Source organism: Pseudopodoces humilis, chromosome 2 (assembly GCF_049639895.1).
Source record: "Pseudopodoces humilis isolate 2021_Gansu_Grassland_sample_001 chromosome 2, ASM4963989v1, whole genome shotgun sequence".
NCBI classification, from domain to species: domain Eukaryota; kingdom Metazoa; phylum Chordata; class Aves; order Passeriformes; family Paridae; genus Pseudopodoces; species Pseudopodoces humilis.
Window position 1 is genome coordinate 66,949,836 of NC_142201.1, and position 19,421 is coordinate 66,969,256.

Sequence of the window (19,421 nt, forward strand, 5' to 3'; positions counted from 1 at the left end):
GGTAAATGGCATCATTATGCACACTGGACTGTGTAACAGGATACTAGCAATAATTAAGATTTCACTTGGAATAAAGTTAGAAATAACACTATTAAAAGCAGTCTTACTCTTTAATGTCCTTGAGTTGTTCAATGTCCTGGACTTTGACATAATCTGGGTCATGAGCTAGAAGATGGATAGTATAAGGGACAACATACTCTGGTAGAAGTGACAACAGTTTCTCTGAAAAGCAGAAGAAAGATGCATCAAAATTTCCTATCAAAGAGGAGAGGACAAATTTTGAGGTCAGCATGCATTAATGTATAAATACATGTGGGCATATAATTTCTCTATGATATTCCATTTCATGGCTGATGTGAATGTTTAATGCATGCAAAAATTAAGACTAAATATCTCTCACTCAGGACTGCTTGTTTTCTTGCTACCTTGAGATACAGCTACAGTCACCTCCTACTCCCAATCCTTTCCTCAGTTCAAAGCCTGTATTCTGAAGGACTTTGAAAAGCAGAAGTGAAGATGGATCACAAAATCCATGTTGACTGCAAGATGGAAGGCCAGCACAACTGCAGGATAGGCTGATACTACTTCTTTGGACATTGCAGTGTGCAGCCTTGCTGTCAAGAAAACAAACAAAGCCCTTCTGCAGGGATTTTGCAGTCAGTATCTGTTTCAAGAGGAGTGGGAGGTCACATGAAAGCTGTAACAAAGTAGTAGTGCACCGAGTTTGAAAGGCTCAATCCCACCTAAACAGAGCATTGCAACTCTACTGTGACGTTCAAATTTTTCAAAAATTTTCTAGCATTCTTTGAGACTTCTGGAATGCTAAGCAGGACTGCAAGAAAGTCCTTCCTCCATCGTGGCAGTCAGAAGGCCTATTTCCCTTGGGGATTCAAAAAGTAAGGGCTGCTGCCAATGGCCTCTCAGAGTTATGATCACAAAATACACTTTCCATAAGGTACCAAATTCCCTGACCCAACCAACACCATGCAGCGTGAACTCCAGCACCTCAGAGATCACCTCCCAAGGGGCAAGGACAACAGATGAACAAGTTGTACACTAAAAGTAAAAAAACATTTTTCAGCAAACATCCACACTGCTTTCTTTAGTCTGATGCCTGAGTGAAGCTGGAGGACACACAGCACACCTAAGTTACTAAACCAGTGTCTTGTGCAACAGGCAAGACAATGGTCAAAGGAAGGCATCCTGGTATTCCATCTATACTGCTATGGCACAAGCATCTGATCTTTAGTGCTTGTGGCAAATGCAAGATCACAGTATTGATATCACTTGAATGTACATCTGAAGGGAAGGGGGAAATTCCCAGCTCTGCTTTTGAAAAGTCACATTTTGCCATAATAAGTGTTTGACCAAGTCTGGAAAATCTTCTTTCAGTAAACTTTTACTTATCCCATATTCAGTTATGACTAAGTCAAAACATCTGTAATAATTATATATGCTAATAATATTTGAAAACTATTTAAAAATACATTAGAACACTAACAGTTCTACCTCCAATATATATTCATATGAGATGTGCTTAACAAATATTGTGCACATTAAACAAAATACACCATTACTGTAGTTTCTACAAAACTAATTGTCATGACTATGTCAGGTCTTCACCTATTCCTTTCTTAGAGGTCTGTATAAATAGGGGTAATGCACAGTCTACATAAAATATATATATAATATATAAAATCACCCAATGTCTTTCTATTTCTAGCCATATTTATGTAATTGAAATCTAGTGTACTTTGCACAGCAGTTTTTAGTGTGTTTCAGTTGACATTGCACTATTAACTTCAAAAACATCCTTTACTTCTTTTCAAACACTGTCCTGTATTTTAGCCATCAGCTGTTCACATTACTAAACAAAAAAATAAAGATGTGGCAAGGAAGGAAAAGAACATAATTACAACTTCAAAACATTAGCAAAATTGGCTTGCCTTAGACATGCCCCAGACAAACCAACCCACTATTATTTGTACTAATTAGCAACTTCAATAGAATGCTCATCAAGAGCTCATAAACTCAGTTTTTCAGTAACTCCCTGACTTGGACAATTTCTCATATAACTACAACAATAATTCCAAGTGGGTCTGGAAAGTAAAATGAACTAGTTCCAGACAAAACAGGAACAAGAACAAATATTGATATATACTATATTTAACCCCTGTCATGACAAAAAACAGTAGGAAAAAAAATAGAAAAAAAAAACCCAGAACTTTTATCTCCAATGAAAGAAGACACTACCTGAAAGGTAGGGTGGCTTTCCTACCAGCATATAAAACTACAGTGCACCAAAACCCTTCGCAAGAGTCACTTATGAGCTTTAAGGAAGAAAACTTGTTTAAAAAAAAAGTCTTTACTCTTGCAATTTTTCTGCCTACTGACCTTCACATAAAAGCCCAACATGAGAACATAAAAATTCTTATGCAAGACACGTCTCTACTCAGATGAAACTAGTAACAGATACACAATCAAAATAAGTCTCTTCTTGAGTGGTTTCCACTCTGAATAGCATGTAGAGAATTTAAGAGGGCTGAGAATAATTCCTGCCAGCATATAAAAGGCCAGTGTGGAAGAAAGAGGCATTTTATTGTCTGGTACCAGTCCTTAGAAAGTTCTCCTCAGGCAGGGTAAACAGAAATTTACCCTATTTTCAATAACAGCTGCAATCCCCCCAAAATATCCAACCGATATCCTTCTCACCTGTATGAAGTTTTTGAGACCAAACATATCACAAAATCACACATTTATAGATTCAGACAAATAGCTGGAATTATCAAAGATGCAGATTTCCAGAGGAGATTTGAGCATCATTACCACCCTGAATTTCTGCGTGGTCAGCAGGGAGAGTGGCAAAGGGAGACACACACTAAAATATCATGTTATTTCCACAACTGAGCTTTGGCTGAACTGCTGCAATATGGGTATTTTCGGATACAAACAGTTCAAGACATTTTATTTGCTGAAAGCTCAGACTGCTAAATCTGAATGGCACAAAGTTAAGATTGTAACCCTTAAAAAATCCTGCAGTCTATAGTAAATCTGAATGGCACAAAGTTAAGATTGTAATCCTAAAAAAACCCCTGCAATTTATATTTAATCCAGACTCCTCATGTGTTATAGCATATGTCAAATCAAAGGCATCATTCAATTATTTCAGCAAGAAAAGAATTTATCAGGTGCACTTTGAGGTCCTACTGGATAAAGAAAATCACAGACACCTAGGTTCCTGTTAATTTCTTCCACAGATTTTTGATAGTAACTTTGCAGCATCTTTTTTAGACATTTGAGAATTCTTATACTTCCTGTCTACATAACTAAAAAGATTTTTCAACTTTCAAGAGGAATAATACTAAAATTACTTAAAGGTGTTCGTTCAATTTAATTTTTCTTTTTTACATGTTATTAAATGGTAGAAAAGTATCACTTTTTTCTTTAACTCTAATTAATGATACACAAAAGGATTTGTCTGCAGACTTATTCTCTGATCAGAGTCTAAAGGGACTGAGAAAGACTGACTGACATAGCTAATATAAAGCGATTCATAAACACAGAAGGATGTCATTTATCTGACTCTGAGATCAAATTCATGAAACAGGTCTGGTTTAGGCTAAAAAGATGAAAAAATCCCCTTCATTCCACAAAGGTCAAACCATCAGTAATCTTTCAAAGAAATAAAACTTTCAAAACCTCTAATTCAAAAATGCTATAGCTCTTCATAAAGGTCTACTTTTTCCTATGACCCTGTACCAGCATTGTAATACTGTATGTGTGTAGCTTTAAGTGAAAAGGACTGATTTAATAAAAGATAAATAGCTGACATGAGTCCATAACTTCCAAAGCATTCCCACAATCAGACCACTGGCACTGAGAACAAAGAATTGCATAAACTCACCCTGAAGTGCCAACAACTACAGCCCTTTGCAGGAATAACACAAAGTGCTACTCATAAAGCAGTTCAAGGACAGTCTATTTAGTACAGCATTTATGTACTAAAGTTACTTATTAGTAATTGCTGAAGTAAAATTAATCACCGTCACTTCAGTTGGAACATTATTAAAATTATTAAGTTCAAACAGTACACATAATTGCCTTGGAAAATTACTTCACTTCCAATATATTTAGGCATAAGCATTTGCAGTTTTTAACAAACTCAAAAGACCTCTGCATTACCTGTTTAAAAAAAAAAAAAAACAAAAGAAAATCTGGACAAAAGAAAACCTGTACATTTTCAGTTTTCATTAGATACCTCCAAATCAAATTTACAGTGTTTCTGTGTATAAAAACAGACAACTATCAATGTTTTCAGTCTATTCACATTTATATTTGAACTACAGCACTTGTAGCAAAAAGTGACTTCTCTTACCACTAACTGCTGCATGTTGCTTCAGATATTCCCTTCTGACATTTATGTTCTTCACAAGGCACTGCCTAGCGTGAGCTCTTCTCTCTTTCACAGGATCTTTTGCACACAGTGCACAAATAGCCATATATTCTAGTGGTAGCCGTAGTCTAGAAAGGCCTTTATGAAGTTTCTGAGCAAATATTTGTCTCACTTGGTAACATTCATCCTATTAAAAAAAAAAAGGCAAAACCAAAAAAAGACAACAATAAACTTTTTTTTAAAGCAATATAAACTGTAAAATAAAGCATGGAAGCTCAGGTAAATATGCTAAAATCAATTAGACCTTGAAGCCACTGAAACATAGGAATTGCAAGAATTCTTTTTTAATGCCAGTTCAGAGCAATTTAATTTTCAATTAAATTGAAATTTATTTAATCAGCTTTCAATTCAAAATTTCAATCGATTTTAATTAATTGAATTAATCAGCTTCCTTTAAGCTCAGAAGAAGAGCTAAGGTTCAAAAATTGTGCAGGAAGATATCACACTCAGGACCCAAGGCCTACAGAAATTGTTTACAATTGGGTCACTTGCTTTATAAAGCCGAAGTCAAAGATCTGCATGAAAACATTTTAGCCACCAGTAACCACCAACATGTTGATTCCACTGCTACGATTTCACACATTTTCATCAAGACATTAATATTAAAAACTGAATAAAATTCAACAGAATTATGAGATAAGGTGAAACACTGAAGAGAGTACCAAGCATTTCCATTATACTGTGGAAACCTATGCACTACAACTGAACATGGAAGAGAATTATCTGTGTCTAACAGCTGCCAAACAACACAAAGTAAATCAATATGAAGGCAGCAATTGTAGTTCTACAGTTTATTAAGCAATGTGTTCCCAGAAAAGGCATGAACTTGAATTTTTTTTGTATTAAAATAACTTACATATACCATTTAATACATGACAAACCATTTACTAACACAGGACAAGGAAGATTAACAGAAACGTGTAGAAAATACTTTGAAGAAAATACAGAGAAAAGCTTAAAGTAGACAAGGTCACCAAAATAGCTTAAATACATTTAACCTGCCAAAAAAAGGTCAAGAGGAAAGATTTATCTCTAAATACAATGAAAAAAAATGTTATCAGGAGTAAGGAAGTATTTTAGCAATTTTCAAAGACTATTCTGAAGTCAGAGAGGATTGAAGAGGGTTTCCAGTTATCAGTCAACTGGAAGTGCCAAAACCTAGCCACTGGAAACGCTGGATCTGCTAAATTTGCAAATGGCATCAAAAGAGATTACGTATTAGATAAAACAATCCTCTCTCTGCCCTCAACAAAAACGAAATTGAGAAGAAACTTTTTTCAATCAAGCCCTATTTTCTCCTTTCTGTGCTTCAAGCAATATTCCCCCTCTGTGGACGGAAACCCCGAAACACCTGCTGTAATCAGAGTTGAAGTAACCCAAGCTCACAAACCCAAACCATGAGATCTGCTCAATATCTCTTGCCTCTTTATAGCAAATCCACCGCCACAGGAGGCTACGGTAGAGCCGTCTTTTCCTCCTCAGTATCACCTCAGTCTAAAGTCTTTAGGAAGCTCAAAAGAGACTGATGCCTAGTTGGTGTTTCAGCAGGGAAACATCTTTATCTCAGAGGAAAAGGGAGGTACAGTTGATTGTTATTGATGGTATTGTGTGACCAACTGGAATGACTATTATTTCTTTATCTTTTAATATTGGGAATAACGTTAAATTTGACTCGGTTACACTGAGAAGGAGGGGGACAAGACTTAACCAAGGTACGCTATTTTTAACAGCAGACACAAACTCCATAAAACCCAATTCTATATATCTACATCTCTGAATTTAATGCCAGTTCATCAGAAGTTCACCATTTAAAAGCATTAAAAAAATACATATTTGCAAAACATCATGTACCATTCAGACACACCTCTTATTCATCAATTACACCACCTTGAGTGAACAAAGAAAACTCAAAAAGCTCTGGAATTTTTTTAAACAAATGAAACTTGCACAATTTACAAGATTTATTCTAAATACAATTAAATTGCATTATCAACAGCATAGCTTATCAGATCTTAAATCTGATCTCAAAGCTTGCATAAGACTGAAGTACCATCCTCAGTTACTTTTCATTCTCTTTCAATATAAAGGTCTGCTGACACCAAAATTTGTTCTGGAGATCAAAGAAGTCAACTGCTGGTAAGCTTATAAGATTGGCCAAACACATATGTAACTTATTTTAAAATTACTAAAACTACATGCATTTCATCATCATAAAGCCCCTGTTTACCACTGCCACTTTCATACAGCAATTAGTGATTTATTATGTGTTCTGCACTCCAATCATTACATATTACAAAACTGCACCATCAGAGGAAAAAAAAAAGTGCCAGCACAGAACCACAGCAGAACCTGTGCAGACATCACAGGACTTAAAAAGTAAGATTTTTCCTGTTGTTTAATCTGTTTTCTCATCTGCCCACTTAAAGAAACTTTGCTATGAATTAAAGAACACAAAACTAGAGTTGGCCTTGATGGCACCTGACTTGAAAGTGTTAAGAAGAAATAAACTTTTAGAGTAATCAATATCTACCATCAAGAAATGGATTCTAATACTAGCCACTCTAAGCATTAACAAATATGAATGCAAATGTGCACATGCCAAATCTAAAAAACAAAAACAAAAAAACAGTACTACTTTTACGTGAAAAAGTCATTAAAGCCATTACAGCTACTCTGCATCTGAGAATCTCCACTAACAGATACTGGAGGACTCAAAAACATCTAGAAAAGTTATTTATAAGTATTCAAAATCCATTAAGACCTGCAGTGAAAATGAAAGGCAGAATTCCTGACCTGACAGCTTACAATCTCAATTCTAGAAAACAACTTAGAAAGTCATGAAAGGCAAAGTAATATCAATAAATGAAGAGGGAAAAGTGACAGAAAGGATACTGCAAAGGAGAGATTCTCCTGGAAGCAATGACAAAGCATATGGATATCCACAAAGAGAGGATTACAGACACCCACACTGATTTACAAAGGACAAATCATGCCTGACTGGTATGGTCTAACCTTTTACAATGAATGTGCAAATGGATAAGGGAAGAGCAACTGATGTCACCTACCTGGATTTCTAGACAGGCTTTGACACAGGTATACACACAACACTGGTGTCTCTAAATTGGAGCAATGTGGGTTTCAGAGATGGACTACTCAACTGATAAAAAACTGGCTGGATGGCCACGTCCAAAGGATTGCAGCCAAAAAAAAAAATAAAAATCAATGTCCAAATGGAGTTCAGTAACAACTGGTGTGCTGAGGGTGGAATACTGGGACCAGACTGGCATTGTTCATCTTTGTTAATTACACAGATAGGAGGGCTGAGAAAATCCCTTAGCAAGCCTGCAGATAACACCAAGCCAAGTGGTGCAGCTGATACACTGGAGGGAAAGGCTTCCATCCAGAGGAACCTTAACAGGCTTGAGGACTAGGCCCAGGGGAACTAGGCTCAGAAGGTTTGAGAGCCCCAAGTGCAAAGTCCTGCACCTGGCTCCAGGCAATCCTCAGTATACATAGAGGTGGAGGGATGAAGGGATTGAGAGCAGCCCTGCAGAGAAGGACTGGGGTCATTTGTGGATGAAAAACTGGATATGAGCTTGCAGCCCAGAAAGCCAACCATGTCCTGGGCTGCATCAGAAGGAGAGTGGCCAGCAGGGTCAGAGAGGAGATTCTCAACATGTGCCCTGGTCTCATGGCATCCCCAGCTGGAGTGCTGTGTCCAGTTAACGGTTTTAAACTGAAAGAGGAGAGGTTTAGATTGGACATACGGAAGAGATTTTTTTTCTGCGAGGATGGCGGGACACTGGAACAGGTTGTCCAGAGAACTTGTGGACACCCCATCATTGGAGATGTTCAGGGCCAGATTGGATGGGGCTTTGAGCAACCTGTTCTAGTGGAACTTGTCCCTGACCACAGCAGGGGAGTTTAATGAGATGATCTTTATGGGTTCCTTCTGATCCAAAGTATGCTATAATGCTACAGTAAAATGTGATACTAACTGGTTTATGCATGCTGGAACCCTATCATGTTCTAATTTGAATCTCATTTCTCGAAATTCCCTTCTGAAAATTCAGGGAAAGTAAGCACTACACACAAAAATGGTCACAACACATCTGTTAGAATAGCCACGAACAGTTAAGACCGTTCTAGATGGAAAATAAGTGATAAAAGTGAGAGGCAGTGGAGGGCAAAGAGCCTGCACTTAAACATACTGAAAAGAGTAGCAAAACAATGAAACAAAACTTTGATAGGTACTACAAGGTTAACATTTGCAATAAAGCAAGATTTGCCACAGGAGGGAAATGACTGAAGAAATGAACAGATTTTGATCACTGGGTTCACAAGAAAACAGAATATGCAAACACTACATTGGCAAGGCTAGTTTGGCATGACATTATACAGCTTGAGTATCCTTTCCAGAGCAGAAAGAGAACTTACTTGTCATTACACTGAGTGCCTATTTTTCTCTTGACTAATTTTGTTCTGAACTGTAAAAATCTTTACAATTTATTTTGAGACAAAACTAACATTTCTATTCAGTTTTGGAGTAGGAAAGCTGAAAAGTATCAGACTTTGCTTTGGGTGTAAAGGCCTTCAGTTATTACCACTGAATTCCTGCTGTAGTTTTGCTAGATTTCATCTGCTTAAGTAGTTTAAAGCTCTGTTCCATTTCTCTTGTTTTTCATTGCATTTGGGAACTGAGTAAGGGCTCCTTTTCATAGGAACACAGAAGCTTAAAATCCACATAAACATAATATTAAAACAATATACAAGCCTAATAGGGACTGTCTTACCCTGGTACAGGAATGATTTTTCTAGCCTAACTGTAACAAACTCCAAGCAGCTTTAGAAACTAAAAAAGATACTCTGTATGAAAGTAAACAATATCCACAAAGGAGCCATACTCTGTGTTTTCTAGCATTAAATGCCAATTTAAAGTCTTGTGACATTTAAAATGGGTCACAGCTTTTAAAGCTTTAGCTGGACACAGGAATTAAGGTCTAAAATGGCATATCATTATTAGTGCAGTTATCTTCTGGACAGGATTCCTTCCAGAAGATTTATTGACTTCTGGAAAACCAGGAGAATACCAGCAGCTACACAAATAACACCAACAGAAGTCCCTTTATGACCACCTTACTCTTGGGGTATGAATCAATTTCTGTGCAATTTGCTAAGTCTACAAGCCAGAAATAGAGAGGGTCCCTATATCTACTTAACAATATGAGAGTTATTGCCTTACTACGGGTTCATAGGCAGAAGTTAAGGATGAAAACTGCAGCATCTGCTAAGGAATATCTCCCTACTTCTTTTAATATTTGAAGGATGCTAATTATTTTTGCAGACCTCTGCATCCTGAATATATTCTACCCATGGTTGGGAAACCATGTGGTATGTTCACCACAGCTCAACATACTTGACATCATCTCATTTTAACTTCTAGCTATGTTATAATGCAGCTGGGGTATTAGTTAAATACATACTGTATTTCTTAGTTTATCAGTATTCTAACATTTGACTACTCTAAGTTAGTATTCCCCCAATGGACAGCCCAGCATTACAGATCTAATTCTCATCCAAAATGAGTTTTCAGGATTATGTAATGGAGAAATAACTTTATGCCAAGGCTGAATATTTTGCATAAAACCAAATTCGCAGAAATACATGTAACATACAGAACAAACAACCATATACTCGTACATCTGCTGATAACCCACAACTCCCAAGAAATCTCCTTACATTTATGGCTAGTGCACACAGCTGGTATTGTTCTAAGGTGATGATTTCGTGGTAACAAGGTTCTTGTGCCAACTTCACAATAGCATTCCCTGCAGCCAGCCGCAAGCGAGACATATCAGGTTTACTGAAAAACAAGCACATAGATTGTGAAGGTGAATTAGTAAAAAAATTATGCAATTATTTGACTTAATTAAATCCAGTAAGTTTGCATCACTGAAAAACAAGTACTTAAAAGGAAAGAAATTACTGTGAACTTAGCCACCCCCATGCCAGCAGAAGATTTGAAGCCTGAAGTGATTTTCATAGCATCACATTTTACAGCCTATTCCCACTTACCATTACCTGGTCCCAACCTGGCAATAAAATTTTTCCATCAAACTTTCTACAAGTTCCACACGGGTGTGAAACAGTTCTAGCTGTGCATTGAGCCAGGACAGTCCATACTGCCCCTCAGAGACCATATCTAGCAGTAAGATACTTCTGTTCAGCTTGCTGGTCCTCCTTCAGTAGGCGAGTCCCGCCAAAGAAGTAGCCAGCCCATTTCTAGTCCCCAGAGTTGCCAAATTTTCTAGCTCAAAAGCAATGCTTCAGGCCAACATAAATTGCAATTAATTAGACACTGTAATACATGACTATATGAATTCTATTTTAAGAGAACAGCAAGATGTCTTTTGAATACAACCACTGAAAATGTTTATCAGATGTGTGGCAAATTTTCTACAGCACAGAACTATGACATTCTAAACTCCAAAAGGTTTTAAATAATTTTTCTCTCGGTGAGCATTAGTTTAAGAAAAAACACAGATAGTATTTCAAGAAAATCTCAACTTTATATCTAATATCAATACTTTCAGCAACTGCTAGTGTCTTCTGATACTGATATAGTCTTATTTTATGTTTAGTATAGAGTAAAATCAAAATCCTGCTACAAAGACATGAAAGATTCAACCTAGCTGTTCTACATAACCACAAATAAAAATTTGTATAATCTTGAATTTTGTAGGACTGTTACGACTTGCAAAATGAAAAAGAAAGACTTGGAAAGAACAGTTGAGATACTGTTTATTGATAAAATTCGGTATTAAAAAAATACAGGACTGGTGAATTTAACCTACATATGCTAACAACTCGAAGAAATCAGCTGTTGATTTATAAGCAATTCAAGAAAGTCATCAATCCTACTGCTTCAAAGTATGAAGGATGAACAAGAGAAAGGATTTCTTGTCCAAGTGGCTTGCCTTCACCTGACACTCCAGGCTAAACCATGCTTTGAAGTAAAAAAAAAAATCCCTTACACTGTCACTGAAAGGCAGAGTTGTGTAGATTTCAAGAGGCATAGGGGCAGACTCACTTTTAGGGCTGATGAGGGCAATAACACAAAGAAGATTACAACATGACTGGTGGCCTCAACATCATCAAAGACTCCTGAGCCCTGCCACTTTCATTTAATTCAATTATCTTTATCAAATCATTAAACATTGTTTAAAAGACAAGTGCAAGCCATGAACACTAAAATTGACTCACATAGAATGACCTCTATCAAGTAAACATAATATAACAAAGGTTATGTTCTGTCTGAATGGACAACTTTACTCTTTTCAAAATCTACTCCAACTCAGAAGGAGCAGTATCAGGTTTGCACAGAAGGGACACAGTAAACATTGCCAGAAAGAAGATATCCTTATTGCACTCTATGGGTGAAGAACAAAGGTCAGGAAGTGTCAGCAAGTTCCATGCAGAACTGACAGGCCTGAAACATCATCTCCTCTGCTTCAGGTTTTGAGAGCAATTGCTAATGTAGGCAGTATAGCTCACAGAGACAATGGACTGGCCTTTCTATCAGTTTGATGCTTTCCTGAAAAGCAATAGTGAGAACCACAAAATAATTATTACATATCCTGTCAACAGGGCTCTTGCCTCATTCAGCAGTGAGTGGGTGCACATTTTCCCTAGACTTCCATTTGTAACTCAGAGAAGCTCTTCTGGTTGTCTTTGTCACTTCTCACTAGATTTTATCCCAGTTGGGAGTTGGCTTTCCTAACTGTATCTCAGATGTTGTTCTTTGCATTCCTGCCAGATTACCCATCTCTACTTCCTCCTTCATACGTCATACAACCATAGAATAGTTGGGCCAGAAGGGACCATTAAAGCTCATCTAGTCCAACCCCCTGCAATGAGTAGGCACTTGGGAGGCCTGTCCAACCTGACCTTGAATGTTTCTAGGGAAGAGGCAGCTATCACCTCCCTGGGCATCCTGTTTCAGTGTTTCATCACCCTCATCATAAAAAAATGTCTTTGCTCTATCTACAGGCTCCCTTTAAGTACTGACAGGTCACAATAAGGTCTCCTCTTCTCCAGGCTGAACTCCAACTCATTCAGCCTTTCCTCATAAAAATGCTCTAGCTCTCTGATAATTTTTGTGACCCTTCTCTGAACATGTTCCACCAGGTCCATGTGTTTCCTGTGCTGAGAACCCCAGAGGTGGATGCAGTACTTTGGGTAGGGTCTCACCAGAGTGAGTTAAAGAAGCAGAATCAAATCCCTCAACCTGCTAACCATGCTTCTTTTGATGCAGCCCAGGACAGAGCTGGCTTTCTGGAATGTAAGTACAGATTATTGACTCATGTCCACCCTTTCATCCACCAATGTCCTTAAGTACTGCTCTGCAGGGCCGCTCTCAATCCTGAATTTTGCCAGGAGCCTCTTGCTCATCCAGGTACAGTTTGCTGCATCTGACCTTCTGCTGTGACCACTTTTGAGCACTGAGGGATAATTTCTGAATACTAGGTAACTAGCTTTTTTCAGCCCCTCTTTCCTCCAGGCCTTATCCAATGGGTCCTACAAGCACATTCTTGTAGAGACCCAAGGCTGTTCTCCTGAAGTCCAGTCCTATCTTGTCTTCTGACTCCCTTCTTGCCCTCAGGATTTTGAACTCCACCATCATAGGGTCATTACAGCCAAGGCTACCTTCAACCTTCACATCCCCACAGTAAGCCTCTCCTTGCTGTCATGTATGAGGTCCAACAGAGAGGCTCTCCTCATCAGGCCCTCTACCAGTTGTGTCAGAAAGTTGTCATCGATGCTGCCCTGGATTGTTAGGCGTTGCTGTGTTTCTCTTCCAGCAGAAACCAAAGAGGTTAAATTTCCCCACGAGGGCCAAAGACTGCATACATGAAGTCGTTTTCAGCTGTCTAAAGGCCTCATCCACTTCCTCTTCCTGGTCAGGGGTCCCATAGCAGACACTCACCACGATGATACCCAGAACAGTCTGCTCTTCAGTCCTAACCCATAACATGTCCACTGGCTCAACATCCATCCAAGATGCAGAGCTCCAAGCTCTGGGATTGAAGAGTTATCTCCATGGCAACATCACATGTCACTGCAGCTTTCTCCCTACCTGAAAGGATCCCTCCCTAGCCCTCCATGAACTTGATTTAAAAATGGAGAACTGATCACATCACTACATAAAGTTTCTACTTTTACTTTGGAGTAGAAAAGGAGAGGGAAAATATCTAAAACAGTAAGGAATAATAATTCCAAGCATGAAAATACACAGGGTCACAGAACTGATCCATTCACTAACTACTGCATAAGCCAACCAATTGCTCCAAGAAGTTGTGCTGAAAATCTAAATTACTGACACTCAACTCCCTGGCAACTGCCACAAATGGTCACATTTCAGAACTTAAAACTATGAAACAATTATTCACAAAGAACTTTAGGACAGACTACACAGTTGCTACAAAGATAATATACTAGACAGCTCTCAGGTCTGCAATTTTGCACACACACAGTATGGGTTCTATCTGCATAACTGTGGTATAACATTAACTCTACCTGAAAATAAAAACCTTTTTAAACACACTGGCACAATCTACCTATGCCTTTAACGGCTTTTGTAGACATAAATTTTCAATGTCTGGCAAGCAATAGTAGCTGACAACTTGTCACTTTTCTTACCACAGAGGATTAAGAAGATATCCTGAAAAACAAGTTGTCTAACAGTCACCTAAAAGGTAAATTATTTATTGAGACTTAATCCTGCTTACACATTTCCTTCTAGCTTTCACTTTTAGAGACTTCAAGGGATTAGCCTGCCTCCAAGCAGAAGTGTCTTGTGTACTAAGTATTTCCACCTGGTTTATACAACACACTATTATTCTTTATTAAAAAGCCCACCTATTGGCATTTGGCATACACAGAAATTGGTACACCAGGAACAGCAAGCTGTCTAAGAAATTAAAACAAATTTTCGGAAGGAGGAAGTCGCACAGTTTATTCCTGCAATATGAGTAATGGCCTATTGAAGAGAGAAATAAAAGCAAGAATATAAAACCTAAAATTCAGCTGTGTACAGTGTTAAAAAACCTGAGACTCAGCAAACTTACGTAGGAACCAGCCAGGCTTACCATCACATCTTATTTCATAAGATGAATAAATTGTTAAGCAGTCTAACAGAATAGTCTCCCACTCCATCATCACAGATATGAAAACAGATAATTATCATCTGTTACATACCTTATTTTCCCCTGCTCTGTTAAATCTCCATCACTGTGTAATATTGTTGTTAGCAATCTCAGAGTGGAAGTTCCTGACTTGCTGTGGTTGTTCTTCATTCCTAGCAACCACCGAACCATCATCTTGATGGCCTGAATCTGAAAAAAAGATAAAAATTATACCAAATCAAATCATATCATAAGCCTCATTTTCAAAATAATCTTTATCTTAATTTAATCACATAGTATTTTTTTCCCAAGTGCTTTTTGCTGATACAAACATAAGACTGTCAAGACTGCAAAACATCATTTAAATACAGAAAGATAACTAGACATACTCTCACTAGACAGCAACTTCTTCTCACTGAAAGTCTCAAGCATGTATTACAGCCAATAAAAATCACACATTTAGTTAAAGTTTGAGCTGCTGCTTCTACAAGCAATCACATATTTTGTACTTTGAAAACATTTTCTTAATTGAGCTTTCATCCATTAAATACTGTGAAACAGGCTAAACAGTTTATACTTATTAAGAAAATGTTACTGGATCAAAAAGCAGAACACATTTTCATCTTTATATATTACTACAATTCACAGAATAATCCGAGTTGGAAGGGACCCACAAGAATCAACAAGTCAAATGAATGAACCATACGGGGACTGAACCCATGACCTAGGCATTAAATTCCTGTGCCCTCTGTATTCTCTATTTATCTATGTAATATTTGAGCTTAAATTTAAGACAAATACTTGAAAAAACACTTCATAGACATCTTGACTGTTAAGAGTAACAATGTGTACTATGATAACTTACCCTGGAAAAGGATACTTTTTTTCACAGCTACTTAAAGAAAAGCCTCAAAGTCAGTTACATGGGATAACTTGGTTTTGCCAATGGAAACACTGGAGTGTTTTGAGGCAAGCTTCTGCCACTATGCAGAATCCAGAGACTACTATGAAACACTGAGTAATTTCATTTTTCTTTAGTGAAAATAAGACATCCATTTGGACATAAAGTTTGTTTTAGTATTTGAATCCCTTTATTCTTTCATATGACAGCAGAGACAATAAAGAAAACAAACAAGAGTATCTTCTTAAAGCAAAAGGAAAATGCTCATCTGAATCACATAGACATCCCTTAGCAAAAAAAAAAACCAAAAAAACCCACTGAACTCTGAAGATCAAAACCCAAAAGCTTTAGAAAACAACACTTTTCGTACATGGTAACTTCAAATATTCTCATTAGTGGGAAAAGAAATTCTAGTAACTCTTATGTAAACATTCACAGTATCACCAAATTCAATTTATCATACCATAATTCATCTATTCCTTGCAACAAACTGACCAAAATGGTCCCATCAGATCTCAGTTCTAGGACTATCACTTATATGTGAGTTTAGTTTTTAGGACTGTAGTTCATTTGCTCCACCTTATTGGGTAACAACAGAAAGCTGTAGGATGTCTGTCTCTCCAGAACTCAGAATGCAAATAGAGTCTGAGGAACAGAAATGAAATTGTCTTGCCCTCACTTTCAAAGGGCCTTTTCCATTGGAAAAGCTCTAAATATCCACCAGAAGATTCTAATAGCATCAAAACAAATATGATAATTGTAATATAGCAATAATAGCATCAGATCTTTTCACAGCTCACAAATTTAATTTATTCATGTCATAACCAGGACTTGTAACCATTAGTGCCTCCCATTTGTTGGGCAGATGGAAACATGACAGATCTCCCTGATCTTCAAATAAATTATGTATTCAGACAGGGAACAGACACAGGCTACTTAGTCCCCTGACCAATTTCAATCTGCTTCTAGTAACTCCCTCCATAATGTCTTTTCCCCAATTTTATTATCCAAACCTATTCTAGTCTTCCTTCCAAGCAGTCAAGTCCAAGTCCCGTCTCCTTCAGAATTTTTATCTGACCCCACTAGTTTCCCTATTTCTTTGCCTGTGTTAATGATGATATGATGACATTCCAGTAACCATTCCAAATTAAGCATTCCCAAGAAATTAGTACAGGGCATGAGAATTCCCCCAGTGACTACTAGTGATTACCTAAAAACTTTGTTAAACATAACATGAGTTTGGACTGCTGTCATGTTTTAAATTCTCCCTTGGCAACCAAGCAGTGTAGCTATGAAAGGATAATTCCAGTTGGAAGAAGTGTTAGGAGGTCTCCAGTTCTATCTCCTGTTCAAAGGAAGGTCAGCTATGAAATTGCACCACATTGGTCTTCATTTTATGGAGTGTGGTGTCAAAAGCCCTCCAAGAATGAAGACTGCACAGACTGTCTTGGCAGCCTGCAACCTCTTGCTACCTGTTGCATGTCTAACTGTTCTCAGGCTTTTCTTTATATTCAATCTGAACTTCTTGTTTCAATTTGTGTTCTATGAGCCTAGAATTCTCCTCTGAGATGAAAAATTATTATACACAACATGAAAATATAAGAAAGTAAAGATGAGACAGAACCATATCAAAGACAACACTTTCTGCTACATCACCACTATGACAGCAGCTGGCTCAAGTTTCTAGTGCCTGAGGTTTCAGAGCCACAAAGGCTGCAAGTTTGTGCAGTAGCAAAAAATGAAACAAAGCCCACTTTGAGCATAGTTTGAGAAATATTATGAGAAATCTTATATTCCAGTGATACGGAAGGAAACAAGAAATATCACTGCTACTACACAAGCCTTAATCCAGTGCATGGTGCACAGCACTCATTACAGGTCACTGCCAAGAGAGATTATTGCTTTAGAATTCAAATGACAGGTGTAGGAATTCCAGTCTAACTCCTACAATCATTAAACCAATTAATAGTTAATACTGTACTGAAACATTTCTCTTCAAACAGCCTTTCATTTAAGGTTTAGCACCCGAACCTAAGGCTGTCCTATATCAGTCTACATCTGCTAGGCTATACAATACTAAAATTTCGTTTTCATCAGTCTTTTGCACTTTCATACTCCAATTTGCTAGTTTTAAAATCCCCACTAGATATATAATAATGTTACACAAGGAAAAAGAGGCTTTCAAAACCACAGTAAAGAAAAGTACACTATTACAGAGAAATCATTTATAAACTAATGGCATGGTCTGCAGCATACATTAAGTTTAGGCTCCTCAGTAGTAATAAATGCTAATTAAATTTGCAAATCAATTTTCACAATAGCCTGTTTTCATCTGCAAATAAAAGCTTCTTCCAGTTTCCAGGTTGGCTTCAACTTCAAATTGCCTTAAGAATTTCTGCAGATTAATTCCCTTACAAATAGCCAAATGTATGAGGAGTTTCATCAATATAAAAGTACATTTTAGAGAATTACTACAGCTTCATAAATAATTTAAAATAATTAAGAAAAACAATTAATATTTACTATTTCAGGTTAAATGTACAATCACTGGAGTGAAATTATGTCTATTTAAAACTAGCACTTCATTAAAACAAAGGTGCATTCTTTTAAAAATTCTTGGAGTATACTGTGTAACTATGGAATTGCACAAATACGAAAAATATCCTTTGTGTCAAACAATTAAAATCAACAAATCAACTCCAAAAAACCCCAAGCCTTTTCAGTATAAAGTTCTGTACCAAACTGCAAACCAAAGTACTTACTAACCAGCAGAAAAGAAAGTCTGCTAGGAAGAGTACCAGAGCAACTTTACTCAAAAGACATTAGAAACTAAACAACTTATATAATATAGAGCATACTAAAAGACAAGCATCTCATTCTGAAAGACGTGAAAGCAAAAACCTGTCCCTGTTCTGAAGGGCATTGAAAAAACAAATGAAGATATAGAATATATTTTCCACATCGTGAATCTATTTCTAACTAATTGAAAAACTGACTGACAGTATCTCTTACAGAGCACAGAAAATGCAACACACTTACTCCAAAATAAGAAAAGGCTTGAAATGACATTTTTAGGTAAAGTACCAAAACAAACTTCCCACCATTTTAAAGTAATTTTTTTTTTCTTAAATCCAGGATTTTCTCAAATACATATTGCACACATAGAAAAATAAACAATATAACAGATTTATTCATTTAATGAAACTGACAAATCCAAATCCCATTTTTCTTTTTCCAAAACAACACTGAAAATTTTTTGGAATGTCATAAAAATTCCACAGAAAAGCAAAAACTTTTAAGAAAATTTCTATAGTATTTAACTCCTACCTTGAAGAGGAGGGGAAAAAATTTTACTTGAAATAATCCAGCTATCATCACAGTTAAGTGTCAGAAAACAAAACTAAACCTATAATGAGCTTATATAAAAACTTCATGAAATTGAATGAATTGATAATGAAATGAATAAATTTATGCATAAAATAATAATTAAGAAATATGTTTCAAGAGCAAATCCTTATTAAGTATTACAAACATAATAGACAGGTAAACACAGTACGTGCTACTTACTTTAACAAGGGTTTCAGGAGACACTTCTTCATCTGGGACCCAAAGTTTTGTTGTCTTTTTTCCTGGAAGCTAAACCAAATGTTGCATTTGTTACGCTACTGTTACTCTTTGGTGAAACATGTAACCTCCTCTTTCCTGTTTGCTTCTGGAAGCAATAAGGCAGCACTCCCTGGTTCAGCTTTATGCCTTCTGTATCTCACAGAAGTAACCACTACAGAAGTGAGATACCTCACTATCCAAGCATCAGAAAATGTAAGATTAGTAAAGGGAATGGCTGTTGTTATTACCTGAAAATTATTCCTTTAGAACGTAATAG

General features: G+C 36.9%; 1 protein-coding gene across 3 annotated transcripts in view; it reads right to left on the bottom strand.

Annotated features, from left to right (window-relative positions):
* Positions 1 to 19,421, bottom strand: part of PDS5B (PDS5 cohesin associated factor B) — a 99,908-nt gene that overhangs the window by 15,110 nt on the left and 65,377 nt on the right. For all 3 annotated transcript variants that reach the window (XM_005516304.2, XM_014249701.2, XM_014249692.2), the window contains exons 22-26: positions 19,106 to 19,174; positions 14,711 to 14,847; positions 10,193 to 10,316; positions 4,376 to 4,580; positions 108 to 222 (exon numbers count right to left, since the gene is read on the bottom strand). In XM_005516304.2, coding sequence (XP_005516361.1) covers positions 108 to 222; positions 4,376 to 4,580; positions 10,193 to 10,316; positions 14,711 to 14,847; positions 19,106 to 19,174 — 650 coding nt within the window. The remainder of the gene's footprint in view (positions 1 to 107; positions 223 to 4,375; positions 4,581 to 10,192; positions 10,317 to 14,710; positions 14,848 to 19,105; positions 19,175 to 19,421) is intronic.